The sequence below is a fragment of the Colossoma macropomum genome, unplaced genomic scaffold (assembly GCF_904425465.1).
Source record: "Colossoma macropomum unplaced genomic scaffold, Colossoma_macropomum, whole genome shotgun sequence".
In the NCBI taxonomy this organism is placed as follows: Eukaryota; Metazoa; Chordata; class Actinopteri; order Characiformes; family Serrasalmidae; genus Colossoma; species Colossoma macropomum.
In genome coordinates this window covers 37,232,754-37,257,043 of record NW_023494785.1, presented here as the reverse complement: position 1 = coordinate 37,257,043, position 24,290 = coordinate 37,232,754, and the positions used below count along the sequence as shown (strand labels likewise).

At 40.8% G+C, this 24,290-nt stretch overlaps 1 protein-coding gene across 1 annotated transcript; it reads left to right on the top strand.

Moving 5' to 3' along the window:
- The first annotated feature begins 12,341 nt into the window (after positions 1 to 12,341).
- On the top strand, positions 12,342 to 23,300 carry osgin2 (oxidative stress induced growth inhibitor family member 2). Its single transcript, XM_036593102.1, has 6 exons — positions 12,342 to 12,417; positions 20,473 to 20,559; positions 20,669 to 20,805; positions 20,958 to 21,149; positions 21,355 to 21,446; positions 21,705 to 23,300. Exons 2-6 carry the CDS (start codon positions 20,493 to 20,495, stop codon positions 22,996 to 22,998), a joined length of 1,782 nt encoding a protein of 593 aa, XP_036448995.1. The 5' UTR covers positions 12,342 to 12,417; positions 20,473 to 20,492; the 3' UTR covers positions 22,999 to 23,300.
- The last annotated feature ends 990 nt before the right edge of the window (positions 23,301 to 24,290 follow it).

The following is a 24,290-nucleotide window of genomic DNA, read 5'->3' as shown; positions in this document are numbered from 1 at the left end:
ACATTACATTATGTGAGGGTTATTTAAAAGGTTCTTGAAAAGCTTCAGTCACAAATCTCTTTGAAGCATGGTTTCCTACAGAACCAAAAGTGGCTCTTGTATAGCATCGCTCAAAGAACCCATTGTGGCACCTTTTCTTTAAGGCTACTTCAGTACCCTGGACAGGCCGCCAGTCCATACACATTTGATGAATGTCCACCTGGTTATAACTATACATAGTATGCTATATAACTACAAGTCATTACAATACAAATGGCAAATTATAATATATATATATATAGGTGAATGTTTTCTGTGCAAAAGTCAGAGACCACCCTTCGTTTATTTCCTTTCCAGTAAAAACGGTCATTAAGTATACATCATTTTTCAGGAGATATTTCAGAAGAGATTAGATAAAAGGTAAGGAAGTGGAAAGAGAATGAAGATACGTGAAAAATAGGAGTTTCCAATACTAGAGGACTCAGTGCAATCTAGACCACCAACACTGCCCCCATCAGATAAACAGCACTTAAAGCTTTCATCTTTGAGAGAGAGGAGAAAATCAAGCTGCTTCAGATCTGAAAACATCCACAGGTGTTTCTGTCCAGCCTTGCACTGAGAAGATGACTCAGCGCTATGAGTCTGAAAGGAGGACTCCATACACCCCATCTTACATCTTGACTCCAGATTTTAGTTTAGTTTTAGTTTTTCTATTTGAAAAAGTTATGAAAACATACAAATGTGTACCTTTATATATATGCCAATCAGCCACTCACTGTCCATTCTATCAGCTCCACTTACCATACAGAATTGTAGTTCTACAATTACAGACTGTAGTCCATCTGTTTCTCTGCATACTTTGTTAGCCCCCTTTTTACTCTGTTCTTCAGTGGTCAGGACCCCCACAGAGCAGGTGTTATTTGGGTGGTGGATCATTCTCTCTCTCTCTCTCTCTCTCTATATATATATATATATATATATATATATATGTGTGTGTGTGTGTGTGTGTGTGTGTGTGTGTATTTATTTATTTATTTATTTATTTATTGTATTTTTGTATATTGAACAAGATGTTATTTGCTTCTCTTCCAGATTTTTACCCAGCCTCGTGCACGTTAATCTCTCGCCTTCACTCGTCACTCATGGATTCCAGGCCGGGGCCGCTCGGGGTTCGGTGGCAGAGGTTCGCGGGCGTGTGCGCGATTCTGCTGGCCGCGGCCTCCTCGTGCGCCCTGAGCGCCCCCAACATTCTGAGCCCCGAGGCCGGAATGCCCGCGCACCTGGGAGAAATCGACACGGCGTGCTGGGACGCCTCCTCGCTCGCGGTCATTGAGGCACGCAAGCTGCGCGTGGCAGACAACGTGGGCGCCTTCTGGGACTTTATGACGTACCTGCAAGCGTCCCTCCAGCCGGGCCACCACGACGCGTTCATGAAGCTTGCGCAGCTCTTCTGGGAGCGCTACGTGAACTGCGTGCTGTCACGCGCGCACGGACTGGGCAGGAGGGCCTGGAGGAGGGCGACACGAAGAGCGACACTGTAATTAAATAAACAATAATAATAAAAAAGAGTCAGACTTTATGGCGTTATTATGTTGTTGGTCACCTAATGTTCATTTAAGTCTGTGCGGTATTACTGTTTGTGTTATAATGAACTGAAGGGGCACTCTCCAGAATTTTCAGAATTTCTGTACAGTTCAGTCGCTGGGGTCTAAAGTCATTCAGAGTGGTTTAATGTGAAATGGTTTATTGTAGAGAAACTTACAGGCTCTTGTGGATTTCTTTACAGTGGTGGTGAAAGGAACCAGGGGTCTTCTACAACATACACTTGTATACCGAGTTTTTCCCCAACGGTCATTAGGTAGAAGGCAGAAAACACCCTGGACAGACAGTCAGTCCACACACACTCACACCTAGGGGCAGTTTAGCATCTCCAATTGGCCTGACTGCATGTCTTTGGGAGGAAACCCACGCATACCATGCAAAGGACCCTGGATGCCCGGCCGGGGAATCGAACCCAGGCCCTTCTTGCTGTGAGAAGGGCCGTGCTGCCTGAGTTTTTATATGTTTGTAAAACAGTGGTAAATCCAAAAACAAGGTTTTTGCTGGGACTGTTTTGCCTTAAACTGTCACTGGGGCAGTACCCCTCTTGTCACTGGGGTGGTACCCTCAAGGGTACATCTCAGTACCTTTAGTCAGGGAACATAATTGTACCATAATCCATTAAAATGATATTTTCTAAGTTGTACTGACTCCACACACCCTGTCTCGTCTCATTGTTCTGTTTTAAAACATGAGGTTATGAAAAGGTACAAATACGTACTTTTCACCTGGGAGAACCGTATTTAAGGTACACAATAGGACCTTAAAACCACTGTTGTACCTTTAAGGGTACATTTACATTGATTGTACGCTGCATTAACATGAATGCCATGAATGGAGCTTAGAAAAATACACATTTTACATCAAAACCTTATCTATAAACTACCATAGAACAATGTCTTGGGCATTAGGCAGCATATTTTGAACCGTTTACTGTAATAACACTCTGGTGTCTGGTTCCCATCACCACCACAGTGACTCGTTTCTCTAGAGCAGAGCATGTCACACCAAACCACTCTGAATGACTGTATTTACATCTTAATAATGTAATAATGCAGCGATTATGACTAACATGGACTGATAGCTATGGATGCTATTCTAAAGTGATGTGAAATAGTTCATTGTAGAGAAACTTACAGACCCAGATTTCTTTACAGTGGTGGTGAAAGGAACCAAGGGTCATAATATCTATAATGCAAATATACCCATTGTGTTTACTATCCAAAACTACTAGTGAACCTACACGTGTCCTCTGAGTTTATATGTGTAAAGTCGATGACAGTAAAAGTGTTAAATCTGAAAAACTATGTTTTCTTTAGGGACTATTTTGCCTCACAACACTAAAACTCACCTTAAAACTTTTGTAAAACAATGTCTCAGACATCAGGCAACATATTCGCAACCATTTCATCTAATAACTTTCTGTGGGGGAGCTTTCAGAGGCATTAAAGTGTTCAGACGTCTGGCTATCGCCACCAGGTGAGCAATTCTCACTCAGAAAGTTTCTCTAGAATGGAACATTTCAGATCAAACCACTCTGAATGACTGCTTACATTATGCAACAATTGAATTATGGCATTAAATAAATCTGTGGAATTCCCCTTTAATAATAAGCTAAGATGGGTAAATGCTAAACTCTGCATTCTCCTGATTAAACGATAGTTTAGAAAAAAATAAATTCATATCATTTTCATGTAACTCCACTTCAGATATGGTGAACCAATTTGCTCATCTGGTTTCTGACACTGACAAAACGGTTCTTTAAGGGTTTTATACACACACACACACACACACACACACACACACACCGGAATGTTCTGTCCTCTCTTCTGTGTCCACTCTTTACCTTTATTACAGCTTCAGTTCTCCTCAGGAAAACTTCCTTTTTTTTCCACAGGGATATTTTTCCGCACCTCCACAGTTCAGTCTTAGAAGTTGGTTGCATTTCTGCTTCTCACAATCCAAAATAATCCCAAATGATGCTGAGGTCTGGACTCTAGGGTAGTCCACCGGCATCATTTCTTATTTTACCTCTACCCCTTGTTTTCGAGTGTCTCCTTGCCCCTTGGAACTGAGTTATGATGGGTAGTGGTTGAAATCTTTCCTACAAAATTGGACCCTCAAATAAAAAATAGCATTACTTCATTAACAGCTACTAGCGGTGCTCTGTGGGCGACCCTGCCGGTCTGCAGTGACAGCAGAGGAGGGTAAAGTTCAGCAACCTCACTGCTAGGCTTTAGTTACATTTAGAGCATCATTTGCTTTCATAGAGGGGATGCAACTATTATTTATTATCACCCACCCCTAATTCTTCAGTGATACGAAGCAGAAGTCAGTTATTCTCCAGCTTCTTGTTCGAATTTTCCCGTTCCACCTTAAATGGAGCAGCAATTGCATTCCGGTGCTTCAGGCATCAGAACTGCTGGACTATTTAAGGTGGAAGGGGAAATTTAGCTAGCTAGCTACCGAGACATTAGCATACTATAGCGATTTTTTATGCCTGCTATGAAGAAAAGCACCATAATACATTGAAACGACATTAAACTAAGACAATACAAAGGTTATCATTGTACACACCCAACCCCTAAGAGTGAACATGCAAAACAGAGAGCTAAGGGCTAAGTGGTAGGGGCAAAGGGTAAAATGGGATTGGGCCTTTGTTTGATTTGTCTGTCTCCTTTTCTCAGTGAGGGCTTCTTCACAGCTACACATCTCTTCAGAGCGATAGTGTTGAGTTGTCTTCTCACAGTGGAAGGATGGATTTTTTCAGATCTGAATCAAGAGTGGAGCTTGATTTTCTCCTCTTTCTCAAAGATGAAAGCTTTAAGTGCTGTTGATCTGATGGGGACAGTGTTGGTGGTCTACCAGGTGTTGCAGGTGGTTGTTAGGAATCCCATTTTCTCTTTAACTTTTAATCATTTTTAATCTTTTTTTGCTGTATTATATCTAATCTCCTCAGAAATATCTCCTACAAATGAGTAACTTGTACTTTTAAAATGAAGTAAATGACTTGTTGCTCCAGTGCAAAACTAAAGAAGTAAACACATCTTGGCTGATACATTTGGGGCTAAGGGAGAAAAAAGTGTGTACAATGGATTTGAACAACTGAACAAGATTCAGTCAAAGAGTTTAAGAAGTGAGAAATAAGCTGTGACATTCCTCTTTTCACAGAACATTAGCTTCATGCCTGTGAAAGCCAGTCTACTTTATTATGTCCTTTTATCACCTTGTTTTCTAAAACATTTCTTTCAACTCATTTGAAGCGACGTTTATGGGAAATTGAATCAATTTCGCCATGTTCTTGATATAGTGGACGCAAAGCATAAAGATGATTGGGGGTTTAAGCAGCCATATTATAGATATGGATGGTAATATCAGGCCGGCAGGCCGAAGCGCTGATGAAGCTGATTGTATGGCTCCAGAACGACCCCTCTGAGCTCAGGAACCCTGCTGTGCCCCCAGCGTCTTCAAAACAATAAAAGTAATCACCTACAATGCAGCCAATCAACGTCCAGTCAACACACACACACACAGGCTCATGCACACGTACGTTTGTATTCCTATCTTTGTGGGGTTTTCCTACTAACATCTGTATGATTGCACTTCAACACTTAATCACTGACCTTAACTTACAGTCTTTGGGATCATCTTTCCTCGCAGCTGAATGTCCCTACAATGTCAAAGCGTTCAGGTTTTCAGTCGTCCTGGGGACACTGGGACCCTACAAGAAGCTAAATACATGGCCACACATACACAGTCATCAGGAGCCACAAGGCACTCAGTCACGACCCAATTAGGCTACAGTAGCCAGGCCTGGCCACGCCCATTGTGTTGAAGAGTCAACACTGCAATTTGAATGCAATTCAGCCAAAGATGACTGTGTACTTCATAACCAAAATCTAATGCACTTTGTTAACTGATTGTAATGTTGGGACTCTCTGAAGGCTTAATGGTGGGTTCGTTAAAATGATGCACCTCTTGATGACCTTTTCATGACGTCAGTGCAAAGGGAATGACGTCTAGAGAGAGCAGTTTGCACTTAACGCATTGTACTTGAGCAATACCATTCAAGAACCACTGTTGAAGTATGTTTGAAAAAGATTTAACAGTGAAGAACTTTCACATAATGTAAAAACATTTACACCAATTTCAGGATTCATCACGAAACATGAAAAGATTCTTCAAACTTTAACAAAAGATTCTTCGCATTTACACGTCCACTGAAAGGTTTTTTAAGAGGTTCTTCTATTGAATCACTCATACAGCCATTTTCAGCACCTTTATTTTGTGCCCTATGTCTCAATTTTGACACTGTGCACTATATTTTTCATTATATGTACATCACTCTCTAATGCCTAGATACCATCTATAACTGGACACTATGTTTTCTTCTAAACGGAGGTGAAAAATTACTATGCTGCTCTTCACATCATTGAATCACACCTAAATAGCCTTCATATACACACCCACTAATTGTGAAATAAAAAAAGCATGCTCTAAAGCCTACATTGTATTTTAAAATAGCCAATGTCCAGTTAACACACACTCTGACTTATGCACATGCTTGTATTCCTATCTTTGTGGGGTATTCCTACTAACATCTGTACATTTGTAGTGAAAGGTTTAACACTTGATCACTGACCTTAACTTACTATCTTTTGTATCATCTTTCCTCATAGGGGGGCAGCCGAATGCTTACAAGTTACTCATGTTTCAGGGGTTATTTCTGAGGAGGTCAGATAAAAGATAATCCACTTGCAAACAGAAGAGGAAAGTACAACCCCATTTCCAAAAAAAGTTCAATGATGTGCAAATCATTTAAATCCTATATTAAATTGAGAATAGTACAAAGACAACAAATCAGATGTTGAAACTGAGAAATTTTATTGTTTTTTGAGGAATATATGCCCATTTTGAATTTGATGCCAACAACACGTTCCAAAAAAGCTGGGACGGGGACTTGTTTACCACTGTGTTTCATGACCTCTTCTTTTAATAACACTCTGTAAGCGTTTGAGAACTAAAGAGACACAGCTGTCGTTTTGAAAGTGATATGTTTTCCCATTTTTGCTTAACATGGATTTCAGTTGCTCATCAGTTCAGGGTCTCCTTTGTTGTATTTTTCATTTCATAATGCACCAAATGTTTTCAGTGGTGACAGGTCTGGACTGCAGGCAGGCCAGTTAAGCACCTGGACTCAGCCATGCTGTTGTAATACATGCAGAATGCGGTTTGGCATTGTCTTGCTGAAGTAACCAAATCCTTCCCTGAAAAAGACGTTGTCTGGATGGCAGCATATGTTGCCAAAACATGTATATATCGTTCAGCATTAATGCTGCCTTCACAGATGTGCGAGTCACCCATGACATGTGCACTAATGCACCCCTATACCATCATGAATACTGGCTTTTGAACTGTGCACTGATAACAAGCTGAGTGGTCTTTAGCCCAGAGGACACAGTGTCCACGATTTACAATAAGAAATTCAAATGTTGATTCGTTGGATCACAGGACACTTTTCCATTTCACCTCAGTCCATTTCAAATGAGTTTGAAATGGACTGAGAAGGTGGCAGCATTCCTGGATCCTGTTTATATATGTTTTTTTCTTTGCGTTTTAGAGTTTTAATTAGCATTTGTGGATGCAGCACAGTTTCACTGACAGTGTTTTTCAGAAGTGTTTCTGAGCCAATGCAGTGATTTCCACTACTGTTTTTAATGCAGTGTTGTCTGAGGGCCCAAAGATCACAGCCAGCAAATACTGGTTTTTGTCTCTAGATTCTCTGAATCTTTTAATGTTATTATGTACCATAGATGATGAAAAGCAAAAGTTCTTTGCTATTTTATGCTGAGAAACGTTATTCTTGAATTGTTGCACTATTTGAATGTGCAGTCTTTCACAAAGTGTTCAAAAAGTGATTCAAAGACACAGAGAAAATAGGACTCTTAACAACCACCTGCAACTCCTGGTAGACCACCAACACTGTCCCCATCAGATAAACAGCACTTAAAGCTTTCATCTTTGAGAAAGAGGAGAAAATCAAGCTGCTTCAGATCTGAAAACATCCACAGGTGTTTCTGTCCATCCTTCTACTGTGAGAAGACAACTCAGCGCTATGAGTCCGAAAGGATGTGTAGCTTTTAAGAAGCTTCACTGAAAAAAGGAGACGGACACATCAAACAAAGAAGCTGAACAATGAACTGACCACCCCAGAGTCCAGACCTCAATATTACTGAATGAGTTTGGGATTACTTGGATTGTGAAAGGCAGAAAATGCTAAACCAGCTTCGAAGACTGAACTTTGGAGGTGTGAAAAAATATCCCTGCAGATTTCTTTGAGAAACTGAGTCCACTGAAAAGAATAGCGGCCCAATAAATACTATATCAAGTTGATATTATATCTAATTGTTGAGTCTTCAGTGTAATTTTCTGTTAAAAAATGTTTTCTGCTTTTTTCCTGACACTAAAAACTGAATAAATTTCACATAATTGCTGTTTTGACTGGAAACAAACATAAATAAATGAAGGGTCGCGTATGAAGAGACTTATGTAGCTTCTTTTTTCATTCTGTCTGTATTGTTACAGCGCCAGACAGGCCTTTGTAGTTTTGGGGTGTGGATGGCTTGTATGTGAGGGAGACGGAGCGAGAGAGCTTTGTTTGCTTATGAGATTCACTGCTGGTAAGACTGTGTGTTTAATGATGACGGTGGGACGCTTGGCTGGACGGACTGTGTATGTATACACGCGTACACGTGTCTGTCTGGTGTGCCACAGGGGGCTACGTAACCCCTGAGTCAGGCAGTTCCACACAGACACCTTCAACATATGCATGAAAAAAGCTTTTCTAGTCTTTTAATAACAGTTATATAATGTAATGTTGACACACTGTGAGTAGTTTTAGTGCTTGTAGTTCTCAAAAGTTAATAATTGACTATATAAACCATAATTCAGGCCTGTATCAGTGAAAACGTTAGTAGGCCTTTGAGATTGTGAAGTCATTTTTTCCCCAAATAAACTCACTTCAACTCGGTTAAACTCTATTTCATTATACAAAAAGCATAAACTCTCCAGTTAGCTGACTTAATGGTGGTGGTGAGTGTACATCAACAGTTAATTCTGTACCTACAGCCTCCAAATCAGATTTGTGCTAAGATGCATCTGACGTCCTCGTGCCCGCCCAAGTCCTCTATTGCATCACTTCGCAAGGGAAGCACCTTGCAAAATGATTAAATTCAAATATATGTGTTTTTTTTATCTACATATATATTATATAACACAGCAATCTATGTAATCTATGTAATCATCTTCTTTAGTCAGTCAGACAGATAAATAAGATTGTGTGACTGTATATATGACTGTATAACAGCAATCCAAATAGGCAGTCTCATGTAAACATTTAGGTAAACGTTAGATGTTAGTGAGTGGACATACATGCCTTGAGAGAATGCACTTTCAGAGGCATAATAGCGAGTGAACAAGCAAATTAACAATATCTTTTTTATTAACTGAAAGTCTGTTATGCTCTTAGGCCCATAACAACCTAGCTACACCACCTAGTTACAAATCGCTGTGGTCGGAAGAAAACCTTGTATCTCCAAAATGGTAACTTTACAGGAGAAGGAAAAAACCTACTTTAGTTCTAATGTAAGTCAATAGAACCAGACATTTTCCCAAGTCATTTAGGGCCGTTTCTTTTGGTCCACTCTTCATGACATTTACATACAATGTAAAGGGCAACAGGCATTTTCAGATTATGTCTAAAACTGAAAAACAACAAAAATGGAGATACGAGGTTTTCTTCCGACAACAGCAAAATATTCCCTTAGGCTTTAAAACCGAGCGAACCACAGAAGTTTTGCTAGAACCACAGAGGATGAACATTTGTTGTGGAATGTTTGTTGATTCTCCCCTCAGCCCCCCAGCCAGGCCAGACTGTTCTTATACTTGTGTTACATTATACTTTTGTGCCCCCTTGTGGTTAAATGTTGCAGTGCAACGTTTACAAAAGTTTAAACACCCTTGGTCAAAAGACGTCCTGCTGATTTTCTAACTGAAAGTAAGTGAACACATCCTCTACAGAGAACAGACCTAAATATGGCATTTTTCTGCTAATTTTAGTCCACGATTTCTACTTACATATTAAAATGTGCTGAAGTGTGTTTCAGTTTAAGATTTAATTGCAACTTAGTTTAAATAAAAATGATAAATTTAATAAAAACTTGCTTTAAACACAGGTTCACAAATGAGTTTTCCTTTACTATACTGCATCTGTAGGTCTCTGTTCATAAACATAAACTAGCCAAAACTAATTTACTATAAAATGAAATAGTGTTTGTATAAATTCAGAAAAAAGACACGTCAGTCACAACTGCATATGTGGACATATTTCTATATTGTAGTCTATTTACACAAAGTTTGGTTAGAGTTGGGAGTTTCTTCCATTATTTATGTTGAAAAGACACTCCCAAAATTTTACGCTGCTGCACTGACGTTGACCATATGCTTGCACTGGGTCGTTATGTCCAACAGGTCAAAACAAACTCAAAACAAAGTGCGCACTGTGCCCTGATTGGTGTGTTTGCTTTGTGCTTCTTTCGTTTTGACATGTTACGTTTTTATACACACATAAACCAAAAGGAACGACAGATTTCTTATAATGTAGTGGAGTAAAAAGTAAGATATTTGACTTTGAAATGTAGTGGAGTGAAAGTAAAAAGTCACCAAAAATGGAAAAACTTCAGTAAAGTACAGATACACAAAAAAAAACTACTTATGTACAGTAACCAATTATGTTTACTTCGTTACTGTCCACCACTGCTTCTAATCTTAATACACATAAATATAAAATAAACCCCCCCAAAGCAGAGTAAGAAGGACGGAGCTAAAGTTGGCTTCCTATTGGCCAGCTTCTTGTTCAAGTTTTCCCATTCCGCCTTAAATGGTGCAGATCCAGGTACCAGAGAGTGACTGCTGCATCATTTAAGGTGGAATGGGAAAATTCTGATAAGAAGCTGGTCAATAGGAAGACTCGACTTTTTTTGAATAATGAAATGTGTTTTCAAATGTTTTCTCCTGTGTGCTGCTAAATTTTTGTGCTACTGATATTTTAGCCTCCTTTAACACCAGTGCTAGCACCTAAAACAGTAAGCCTCCAGCTCCAGCCCTGTGTTCATTTTGGATTTATGCTTAAGTACTTTTGTTTTCCCTTTGCTGTGGCTAACCGAATATCCAGTTATATGTTATACCTTAGCAAAAAACCTTTCAGGCCAAAACCTGATTTCAAAACCATCGTAAAACGATGTCTCAGGAATTAGGCCACATATTAATAAGCATTTCATGTGATAACTATCTTTGGGGTAGCTTTAAATGACATCAAATCCTTCCTATCACCACCACTGTGATCAATTCTGGCTCGGTAAGTTTCTCTAGAACGGAGCATTACACACCAAACCACTCTGAATGACTTTGCTTTCATCATATCCAATTTAATATGCAGAAACTTTGGAAAAATTGGTGGAATTCCCCTTTTGAAGTATTTATTTAAAAAAAAAAAAAACAACTTAAAGAAATCAGTTAACTGTAGTATGGAAGCCCATTTCTGCCACTGGGAAAAAAAGACATATAGCCATTAAGTAAGTCATAATAATAACAAGGTTTTCTATAATTATGACTTAGTATCTTATTATTATTACATAGCATCTCATAATTGTTACTTGCTATCTCATAATAATGTTTCTATCTCATAATTATGACGCAGTATATCATAATTATGTCTTACTTTCTTATCATAACGAGATAAAATTTCATTATCATGACCTTATATCTCATAAATATGACATGGCATGTCATAACTGACTTATTTTCTCAGAACTATGACTTAGTATCCCATAATAATGAGATTCAATCTCATAATTAAGCTTTAATATCTCATAAGTATGACTCTGCATTTCATAATTATAACTTAGCATTTCATCATTATTAGAATCTCATAATATTCCCTTAATATGTCATGATAATAATTTATAATCTCGTAATTACGATTTATCATCTCAATTATGGCTTAGTATCTCATAATTCTGACTTTATATCTCATAATTATGACTGTCATAATTATGACTTAGTATCTCATAGTTATGAGAATTTTCTAATGACTCTCATAACAGACAATGTTTTCATTATTATAAGATAATTAGTAATTATTATGAGATTACGTCATAATTATGAGACAGTAAGCAAATATTATGAGACAGTAAATCAGGATTATGAGAAACATTCCTTATTATGAGACATTAAGTTATTACTATAAGATTGCAAGTCATAATTATGAGATATTAAGTCATAATTATGAGAAACTCTCATTACTGTGATTAAATGTCTATATATTTTTCTCCATTGACGGAAACAGGCTTACATACTGTAGCTCTACTGTACAGACTGTAAATGACCCTGTATGGTCAGCATTCAGTGACCTGCTCCACTACTGTCTCGCACTTGCGGCCCACATCCGCGCATCCGGGGCTCGGGTGCGCGCCTTCGCCTCTTGCGTGCGTATGCGTGCGTGTGAGCGCGCGCGCGCGACTGGCAGTGGAGCGCGTGCGATGCCGTCCGGCTCTCGTCACTGTCTCGAGCTTATGTGCCCGTAAATCAGCCCCAACCTCCTTAACCCCCCCACCCCCACCCCCGGACGGTGGGTGAAACCATTAGCGCGCGCCGAGAGCATCATCCGGGATCCTCCCACCGGTGACACGAGACTATTTATGCAGCCTGCAGCCTCTGCCGAGGAGACCAAGGAACCTGGACGCGCGCGGCTCGCCAAACCTGAAGCCCTCTCCTGCGGAGGTAAGACCCTCTTCAGCCCCTCAGATCGCAGCTTTTTTGCAGCTCCGTTGGCGCTCCACGCACGAGCACGCGCGCTGTGGCCTAAATCGCACGCCTAAAAAAGGTGGACGGTGGATTTCGCGTGACGTGGGCGATGTAGGGCGCCGTTCTGATACCCCCTCCCTCCTTCTCCTTCTCCTCCTCCTCTTCCTCCTCCAGCACGCTGCCCGTCGCCTTGCACCGCTTTTTATGCACACTGAAGTTGCAGTCGCTCGTGCACGGTGCTCCCATTGCAACGTGAGGCGATAGAGGGACTTGGGGGGCGCGAGGACGTCAGGTGCATCTCAGCACAAATCCGATCTGAAGGCTGGGGGTACAGAATTAGCATCAAACTTTTGCTCATGCATTTAAAGGGGAATTCCACCCATTTTTCAAAATTTAGGCCTAATTCAGTTGTGGAGATGCAAACAAAGTCACTCAGAGTGGTTTGGTGTGAAATGACTCATTAAAGAGAAACTTACAGATTTTCTTCACAGTGGTGGTGAATGGAACCAGGGGTCATGATGTCCATAACACAAATATAGCCATTTTATTTACTATGCAAATCCACCAGTGAACTGTTCTGATTTTTTTATGTTGACGATGGGAAAACAGTCAAAAATCTGTTCACATACAAAATTAAGTTTCCTTTGGGGACTGTTTTGCCTTAAAAACATAAAACTGCATGTAACCCTCCGCCACAAAAATATTAAAATACAGTTTAAGCCAAAACTTGACCAACTTGACCAAAACTATCATAAAGCAATGTGTCAGATATCAGGCAGCATATAACTAACTTCATATAATAACTTCATGTGAGGGAGATTTTAGAGGTGGACGTCTGGTTCCTATCACCACCACTGAACAGTTCTGACTCTGTAAGTTTCTCTACAGCAGAGCAGAACACCAAACCACTCTGAATGACTTTGTTTACATCTCAGCCGTTTAATTATGAATTTTTTAAAAATCGGTGGAGTTCCCCTTTAACATAGATGTGCACTGCACGGCTCATGGGTACAGCAAAGCATTATGTAAGCTAGCTGGAGAGCTGATGCTTATATACAGTGAAACTCTTGGAGTGAGCACTTTATATATGGCCTGAATTATGATTGTAGAGGCCATTATTAACTTTTGAGAACTACAAGCACCAAAACTACTCACAGCGTGTCAACATTACATTATGTAACTGTTATTAAAAGACTAGAAAAGCTTTTTTCATGCATATGTTGAAGGTGTCTGTGTGAAACTGCCCGACTCAGGGGTTACGTAGCCCCCTGTAGCACACCAGACAGACACGTGTACGCGTGTATACATACACAGTCCATCCAGCCAAACGTCCCACCGTCATTAAACACACAGTCTTGCCAGCAGTGAATCTCGTAAGCAAACAAAGCTCTCTCGCTCCGTCTCCCTCACATACAAGCCATCCACACCCCAAAACTACAAAGGCCTGTCTGGCGCTGTAACAATACAGACAGAATGAAAAAAGAAGCTAAACAAGTCTCTTCATACGCGACCCTTCATTTATTTATGCACTTATTATCCAGTTAAAATGGCCATTAAGGGCAGTTTATTCATTTTTCAGGGTCAACAACTAAATATAATAACATTTTTTCAGTATTTACTGTGTCTTTATTACAGCTTCCATTCTCAGTTCCTCAAAGAAATCTGCAGGGTTATTTTTCCACACCTCCAAAATTCAGTCTCAGAAGCTGGTTTAGCATTTTCTGCTTCTGACGCTTTGCGTAACGGCAAACATATTCAATGATGCTGAGGTCTGGACTCTGGGGTGGTCAGCCCGTTGTTCTGAGAACACCAGGGAGTTCCACCACTTAGCTCTTCTCCTATTAGACAGGCTTGTTTTTGGGCCTGAGAAATTGACAGCAACACATCCTTTCAGACCCATAGCGCTGTCTTCTCACAGTAGAAGGATGGCTGTGGATTTTTTCAGATTTGAAGCAAGAGTGGAGCTTGACGTTCTCCTCTTTCTCAAAGATAGAAGTACTGCTTATCTGTTGGGGACAGTTTTGTGGTCTACAAGGTCTTGCATGGTTGTTAGGAGTCCCATTTTCTTTGTATCTTTTCATAATTTTTCCTCATGCTAGTGGATTATCTTATATCTAATCTCCTCAGAAATATCTCTTGAAAAGTGAATAACACTTTATGGCAAAAGGTAAATGATAATGATGAAACAAGGGTGGTCTCAGATGGAGAAAAGCACTAAAAGATCGTATACACTTTAGGAAATGCAGTGCTTGGCTGTCAAATCAAAGCCTCATTTTTACATTTTTATTTTTATAGCCCATTTGAAAAAAGCCAGCAGTCCCTTTATATTGTGCAACAAATGGGCCAATAGAAATGACTGCTTTCATTTCCGTTTATATTTTTGAGCGACTTTTTGTTATGACTGCGACAGTAGCGATGTCTGATGTTCATCAGCGTGGCACAAACAAGTTATAACAGACTATGAGGCTGCACGTTGTTTTGGTGACCTGTTCTACATTTTCTTTTGAGAGGAGATAAAAAAAAAAAAAGAGTCTGAGAGAAAGGACCGTGAAAAACACAGGACAGGCCCACCCATGTGAGTAACCCCTCTGAATGTGGTCAGGAGACTGTTAAAATGGGGCAGTGGGCTGGAAATGCCAGTTCCAAAATCTGCCAACACTCCCCCTACACCCCTGCCCCGCTGCACTCACCCCCTGAATATGCCTGGAATCCCGCGCCCTCTCTTTGAAAAGAGTAAACAGCCAGGGTCAAAGAAAAACAGGGCGGGACGGGCGGTACTATGTGTCGAGTGTCAGCATGCCAAGCGCACTTTTGAGCGTGGAGAGAAAGACATAAACATGGGCGGCCCGGATTACGAGTCAACCCGAGGTGTGATCAGGGGGGATTTGTGGCCGACAGGGCGGGACAATGAGCACGCTCAGATAACGGGGTGCCTTGCTCCATCAAAACTGATAAATAGATAATAAAAATAAATAGTTAGCTTTTTGTCAGGGAACTGTAATGGCGCTAGTGTTGTAGTGCACAGCAACACAGTAGGTCCAAGCAAAAAGGCTTGGGAGGACTGTAGTTAGTGCTGGGTGATTTATATATATATATATATATATATATATATATATATATATATATATATATAAAACTTCCATATAAAACAAACACTGAAGTTTCAAAATATACTATTTGTTCTCCAGTCCATACAGTTCAGAAATGGAAAACAAGCTGCAAAAACAGCCTGTTTTCCATTCACTGTTTCTAAGATGTCACCACAACCAATACATTTACATACAGCAGTTTAGCTCCACCCATTCATGCTGAAGTTATAAGGGATGTTCCAGCCCGGAATGCTTCGTGAAGGAGGCACAATATAGGGCAGCCAACAGGAACCAGCCAACAAAAACATAATCTGAAAATAATTGCATTACAATAAGGACTGTCACTACCGAAACACACGTTCTGCAGTGTCCTGTGTGACAAATTTGTACAACTGTTCAAATCTGCGTTTGTGGCTAACGTTTTTTAAGTTCTGCTCAAAAGGAGTTAAAGTTGTCACTATTGAAACAGTCGCTACAGTTTCGGTAGTGTTATGATTGTTTTGTTAGTGACAAAATTGAATGTTCAGTCATTTATTTGAATAAAATAAACATAATTAAGGTATAGAGGGTCACTGAATACAAAAGTGCAAAGTGTGTTTTGAACTTGGCATACAGTCAGTGGTTCCTCTGCAAATGTAACATCTTACTCTCATACTGCTACGTAAAGTCTCATCTCGAAAGAACCCAACATTTATCGCTCGTTGTTCACCTTGAGCCCCGTCCAGCATAGTCTGCTAAATGCATATTTATATTACTGCTATTGACGTGTCTATGGCTCAGAAATGGTACCTTAAGCCCGGCGTACTTCTGCAATAAACAAATTCACAGCATCACTAGCTAAAACCTTTTTTTCCTGGTTTAATGTTTAGAATGCTGTGTAAACGACCCTTTGGTGTAATTTTAAAAGATACACTGTAAGATTTAGTGGCATCTAGTGGTGAGGTTGGAGATTGCAACCAACTAAATACCCCTCCCTTTCCAAGCGCCTAGTAGAATGTTTTCGCTTCTTTGACGATGAGCATTCACCCTCCCTTGCTTTTTCTTGTGCCAAATAATAAGTATGATCCTCCATTGGTCAAGATTTCAGTTCTCACAACGCAGCACCAGCAGCAACCACTGATACGTCTTCTTTCTGCGTCTTGTAACCGGTGCTATAGTGCCACCAAATTCAAACTGCTGCTTCAACGTAAAAACGCAAAAGGCACTCTCTAGAGCAGAGGTTCTCAACCTTTTCCACCCCAAGGCCCACCTGTGTTTAAGTACAAAGCATAGCGGCCCACAGAAAAACTTTTTAAAATACAACTTTATTTTTCTTTTCTTAAGTACTGACACTGAAAACCTGAAAATTGGGTTCTGAAAAAGATCAGATTGGCCATTCTGGTTGTCAGTAGGTTTATAAATTTGCAGCTATGTTAAAATCATGAAACGTTTATAAACCACATGGTTGTAGTGATGTCAAAAAGGGGGAAAAAAAGAAAAAGAAGAAGAAATAGAAAAAAATCAAATTGTACATGTTAGATGTGATTTGGAGCTGCAGTCCATCGCTTTTTCACTGAAAATCCTCCACTGGCTTTTCCAAAGGACTAATTGTTTGGTCTCTAGTTTTGAGGGTTTTTGTGATTATTTGAAATGAACCTCACTCCACTCTCTGGGCTTTTGGATTAGCGTTGTCACCATTAACAATAATGATAAATCTTACTTGATATCTGCTTCTTTGTCACTGGTTTATCAGTTTGAGTTTAACCACTCAGGTTGCTGATGCTCGACCAAATATACACTCTGTAATCCATTAGATGAAATCAAACGCCTCTCTTCTCTAATATTTTATGGCTCGTCTATTGTTTTTAACAGCAGATTGTGCTCAATGTCTAAACAGTCAGTCGTTAAAATAGTCGTTATGCTGACTGTACGGCGCTGTCGTGCCGCTAGAGGAGAAAGAAAGCCAGATCTACTGATGAATTCCATCGTTAGACCACAGAGCACGTTTCCATCAGCAGTGAACTGAACAGGGATCGGTTTGAAGCGGACCGAGACCTGCAGTTTATGCCAGACCGGTACAGCCATTTGTTGCAGACCCGAATACCGGTGTAGTGTTGACACGTGTCAAAACAGAGCGAACTAAAGAAAAAGGCGTGATAAGTCCTCACCAAACAAAGCGCACTGAGAAACTCCATCTCTGACTTGCTGTCTGTATTGCGCGCCCACCTCTGCGCTGCCTCAGACTGATGGTGTTTAATTAGCCACTACTGCAATGTTTTTATTTGTATGTCTCTATTAATATTTACATTGGTTATACTGTGAAAACGTTTAATTCTTACATTTTTAATAAGGAAATGAATAATTTTTCCACTTACGTTTTTATGACTTACAGTGACGCTACCAAATCGAATTACTGCCTCCCTCTGAGTACAGGCCCGTGGACCACTAGGGGGCTCTAGAACCAGTGTTTGGTTACAGATATGAAGGGCTCATTCTAAGCTAATGAAAGTGCCATCAAGTTGTTTCTGACTCCTGGCAGCTGTATGGATAGTGTTCCTTCAGAATGTCACTGGCTTCTGAATGGCTGGTTCATGATTCCTCTGATTATGTCTATCCATTTTATAGCTGCTCGTCCTCTTCCTCTTTTTTCTGGGCTTCAAGTGAGAGGTGAGGGTTGATTTGGTCCATTTGTCCAAGATCCATTTGTTTGTTTACCTTGTTGCCCAAGGCGCTCTCAAAAGTCTTCACCAACACCAGAGTTCAAAGGCATCTGTTTTTTTCTGTCTCCCTTTTTTGTTGTCCAGCTTTCATATCCATAAAGAACCACAGGGAAGACCACAGCCTGGACATTTCTGATCTTTGTTTGCAGAGACAAATCATTACATCTGAAGATCTTTTCAAGCTCCTTCATCCATGTTCTGCTGAGTGGCAGTACCATGCATTATTTATTGGAAAACAGTGTTAGGTTAGGTCCACCAGGGTATATTTTGGCTTTTCCATCTGAATTTACACGACCAAATCATAAGGCAAATTATTCAGTAACTGCATGAAATAAATGTACATTTTTATTTGATTTATTTTTTGGTACAAGTTTCCCTCAAATTAACAGAACATGTGTTTTATGATCACACATATTGCTATATGCTTACAATTTACTGCTGAAAGCCAAAAACGCTCTTTGTATTATTTTATAAAAATAATTTTTACAGAGCAGATCACTGAAGAGACGCCATCTGTTTATAGTTTATAGCCCAGATTTGTGGAAAAATGGGTCGACTTTCAGTAGTTCAGCTTCTTTTATTATAAGGGTTTAAAATGACATCACCCATCTATTTGACTGGAAAGAAGACAGTTACAGCTCTCATATGACACCCACCTTTTGTAGCTTATGAAATATGAAAGTTATGAAGAATAAGACGAAGTGCGTTTTGGAACCACCGGTGGTCTCAAGGAGTTGAAAAGGTTAAGGTTAGGGTTACTGAATGATACTGGATTGCATCAATACCACCCAGTACCAAATGTACCCAGTGGTTTTGGCCTATCTTTACTGGGTACCATTTTTTGTCTTTACATCAACTTCACTCTAAAACACTTCTTCTCAATAAGAATGTTATACGAGTCAGATTCCTTTGACATATGAGGTCTAGGTTAGGGGTTATGTCATTGTTTACTAACTGTAGAGCATGTCAAGTCTAAACAAATCAATTTGAGCTTCAAAAACATGTTTCTCCAGGTTCTTCCATGTAAATGTCTTCTGCGAATTTGCGGCAGGTCAGTGTTAACTCCACCTGATTCATCTGCTTTTTACGGCGGTGCAATAGATCGCAAAACACTGTTTTGTCAATGCAAAAGCTGGGGCAAAAAAGAAATAAAATAGTAGAACATCCTATTCTAAGAATAGTATCTTCCCATGGTGCCTGTGACACAGTTTTGCTGTCATGGTCATGGAGAGCTGAAAAGAAACTGACTGTGAGGTTTTAGTGCAGAGTAACAACTTTAATATTTGAGGGTATTTAGTAATTAGATAAATTAATGAATTACAATTGTTTACAATCTTAATTACCAGACAGGACTAGTAGAGGAGAGGCAGTAATGTAATTATTCCCACCACTTTTTGCAGACTGAGCATTTTCGTGTCTGTAAAGATTACAGGGGCTTTGGTCACACTTTATTTTGATGGTCCCCTCTGGTTGATCTACAGACAACAGAGGGAAAGTAGGCAAAATGCAAATAAAAACAGAAAAGTAATTTATGCACTTAGTATATTTATAGCATTGAATGAAGAGCAGCATAAATAAGAGACATTTGATATTCTATCTTATCAACTTTATTGATTTTTGTAAATACATGCTAATTCCAAATGTGAGGCCTGCAACACATTCCAGAAAAAGCTGTGAACAGCCCAAGTTCTGTGCTTGGAACCTTTTTGGTGTGACCACAATACATAAATTGAGTGGATTCATACAGCGATTTTGTATCCCATGTGAGTTGGTTAGAAACAGTAAATTCCATCCCTATATGAAATAACTATGCAGATGGTGAAAAACAACTGAGCAGCAGAGTGACCGGTAGCCTGGTGGTAGGTGAGGAGAACCATCAACCGGAAGGTTGCAGGTTCAAATCCCGCAACTGTCTAGGTATACCTGGTTGTGCCCTTGGCCAAGGCACTTAACCCCCCCACTGCCCCAGGTGGCGCTGCTCTGCTGGCGATGCTGTGCAGCTCCCAGATTGGGCCTAGCTACGCAGCAAAATGACAAATTTCACTTGTAGGACCAATAAAGTACATAACATAGACAAATGTCCAACAGCTTTTTCACCCTTGAATTACGAAACTAGTCTCGGGATCATGTGTACACCACTTTCTGTTGACCACTGCATGCTACACACATAAAAGCAAACTTCAGAATTAAGTTTGAATTGGATTATAAAAGATAAAACTGTAATAGAGATCTTGTTCTTACAGTGCCAGCTCTGGCTGTCACCATGCCTCTTCTGGATGAAAGTGCTCTGCCCAGAGACTGTCCTCCAACTGTCCCAGTGGTCATCATTGGTGAGTTCCATCAATATGTTATACAAATACATTCCATACTAGCCTTACCATAAAACTCTTTCCCCAAACTTGGATTCAGGAATGACCCAGAATGATTATGCATCCTCAGGTAACGGTCCCTCAGGTATCTGCCTGTCATATCTCCTAAGCGGGTACACGCCCTATTTAGATCCGGCAGCCATGCATCCGAACCCCATCCTTTACCACAAGCTACAGGAGGCCAAGCATTTGCCCATTACCGAGCAGGTAAGTTAGTCATTAATAAACTCTGGATCCTTTATGAATTTACCAACAGGTATCAACCGGGATACTACCACGTGTGGAAGCTTAAGAGATGTAGTTGGAATAGGTGGAATGAGATTGTCATTTAAACGTGTGTGTTTGTGTTGGGTGTGCAGAACTTGGAGTACCTGTGTGAGGGTTTAGAGGGCCGTTCAGGGAACCCAGTGGCAGTACTCTTCGATACGCTTCTTCACCCAAATGCAGACTTGGGCTTTGAGTTCCCACCGGTGTTGCTGTGGAGGCTGGAGAAGCATCATCACATCCCGCACCTGGTCCTGGGCAAAGCCACACCAGGTGGCGCCTGGCATGTGAGTGTCTTCTTCTTCGTCCAAGCTTGTTGTGCCAACATCAGTGATGAGTTCTAACAGCCATATCTGATTCACCAAAAAATATTTCTTACTTCTACTTACAGTTTTATCTTTTGTGGTTGTTGAGGTTAGAAGTTTAGCAGTTGATCCAGGAAGAGCTGGGTTACATTCATACTTGTACTTTCTGCCTCCCTTTTTGATCAAGGCAATGGAAGGATCTATGCTGACCATTAGTCTGGGCACTTGGATGGAGCTTCCAGGAGTCAACTACAGGGACATTACTCCTGGCAAGAGGAGGTATGCACTTGGGCCAGAAGAACAAATTTACTAATTACAAACTGGTATGATTCTAGATTTTTAACATCTAAAGAAAAGCAAATGACTTCATCGCTAACTTGAGAGTTCATACTGGAGTGTTTTTTCTTAGTCAATAAGCTGTTGGGTTGATATGTTAGGGTTGTGGTGATGTATTTTCCAAGAATAGAGATAGTAAATGTGATCTAATTTCAGAGTGACAGTATTCAGAAGGACTTGCTGATGTGGTGTTTCCCGTAGGAGCATGACCAATGACCGGGCCACTCCCGAGGAGATCTCTTCCTATTATAAGAATTACGTGAAGCTCATGGGTCTCCAGAAGAACTTCATAGACAACACCTATGTCACCTCCGTTCAGAAACTCCACCGTGGTCAAGACAGCAACCTTGGGAAAGAGAATGGGACTGAAAATGGCAGCAAGAATGGTCAGATGAATGGAACAGAAAATGGGTTTGATGGAACAGAAGACAGCCACAATGGAAGGGAAAATGGGTTCAGTAATGGCTTCCAGAACGGCACAGAAAACGGTTGTGGAAGAGGTAACACAGGAGAAGAGGAGAACAGGAGGAAGAGGGGCATTGAGGGTGTGAGAGAGAATGGCATACCTCAGGGGCTCTTGCAGGGACTGTGGGAGGTCAGGGGCTACCAGCAGCTCCAGGACGATACACATATCCCTTTCTGTTTGTTTGCTGAGAACATTGTCTTGGCGACAGGGGCGTATGACTCGCCAGCTCGTCTGGGTGTGGAAGGGGAGGATCTTCCTTACGTGTTCCACAGTGTGCGTGACCTTGGAGTAGCAGTCAACCGCAATGGCAACTTGGGCCCTGCGTCTGACCCAGTGTTGGTGGTGGGGGCAGGCCTTAGTGCCGCTGATGCAGTGCTGTGTGCCTACAACCACAGCATCTCAGTGCTGCATGCCTTTCGCAAGCGAGCCGATGACCCCAGCCTCATCTTCAAACAGCTACCAAAGACGCTGTACCCTGAGTATCACAAGGTCTACCACATGATGTGTTCTCAGACCCACTCAGCACCCCACATTGCCAACTGTGGCGTCAATCCCGCAGTCCCAAGTGCTTCCTCAGCACTGTTCCCAGACTACACCAGCTTTCCTGAGCACTGCGTACTTTCTTTCCAGCCTGACATGCGCTGTATACTGAGAGGATCCAACGGCGTTCTGAGAGCCTTCAAAGTCTCGATGGTGTTGGTTCTGATCGGAACCTATCCCAACCTGTTCTTCTTAAAGGAGCAAGGTCAGTACTTGGGCTTGGACCCCAGCAGGCCCATCTCCTGCAGGCAGAACCCTGTGGACATAAACCCTTACACATTTGAGTGCAGTGCTGAGCCAGGACTGTTTGCCATGGGTCCCCTAGTAGGGGACAATTTTGTGCGCTTCCTGAAGGGGGGTGCTCTGGGAATTGCCAGCTGCCTGCTCAAAAGACTAAAACAAATGAAAAAGAAAGGGAAATTGATTGCTGACAAAGGAGGGTGTGGAAGGGTTGGGCGAGGTGATAGAGGAGGAGGGGGATTTGTCTGAGAAAATTCTGCAGAATGGAATGGGCAAATTATTTTTACATGTATGCAGTGGATACATATATTTTTTAACTCTTCAGCTTTCTTACTATTTTTAAAAGTATACAAATGAGTATAAGATAGGAAAATATAAACCATGTCCTTTTCTACTGTCTTGAAAAAATGACAGTGCAGGATACAGGAGTAATGTGCCAATATTTCATAATTTGTATTTCATCTACAAACGAGTAGATTGTTCAGGTTGGGTTTTTTTTTCTTTTGTGATGCTGCACATACTGTAAATTGCCTTATTTTTACATTGTGATGTTTTTCTTTCTCTGACATGACTGGGCAGACAGCGACACTCCCGACCCATTCCATTTTCGCTGTGAATAAGTGCACTAAGCTGTGCAAAAGAGCAAAACTTACAAAGCACTAGTGATAAGATGGCATGGCTGATGTACAAAGCTTTATGGCCAAATCCCTTGTCTTGTCTGGAGGTTGTAAGAAATTGCACAGAATTATTATTGTTACTTTTGTCTAGACTCAGCCTGGAGAAGATTCAAGAACTAAAACAAAACGCACAATCAGGAGGGTCTGCATAGTGAAGATAAACATTTTCTCAAAGAAATTAGGTAGCAACTAATGCGCATTTTGAACAGCTAGCGCCCCACTACAAAACGTTTTAAACATCTTCCTCTTCTTGGATCCCTGCTTTTAAGAAGAGCCAACCTCAATATAAAAGGGGACAATGGTGAAAAAGGTAGCATTTTGAATGAGCAATGCACAACTCTTCTCCACTCACAGCCATTTCACTCAGTTTCAATCGGTCTGAACAGCAGACTTTAATGTCTTCAGATTAGTGAGTTGTCTGTTTATTAAGTAAACCTACCTTGCACCTACACCCATTGGCCATTTGATTTTCTGTCAAATACATAATCTTGACACTGAAAACTGAATGCATGTACTTAATGGTCCTGTTGACTGCCAATGAACAGTACTGGATACGGTAGGTATACCTGATGAAATGGTCAATGAGTGTTTAACAGGTATGTCAAACCGGGGACCTTCTGGGTCAAAGTGCTGCGGAGATCAGCGTTTATTCCGAATTCCGTTAATGCATTAGCTGATGAGCTGAATCAGTCTGCTGAAGTCTGCAGTGCTTTGTCCCACAAGGACTGGAGCCTGACACATGTGGTGTACAAGGTAGATAACAAACTGGCAATTGTGGTTTGATAAGGTAATAAATTCTTGCACTTACAGAGGTGTCGACCTCTTATAAGTACTTATCTTTAAAGTAACTACTACTAAGGCAAG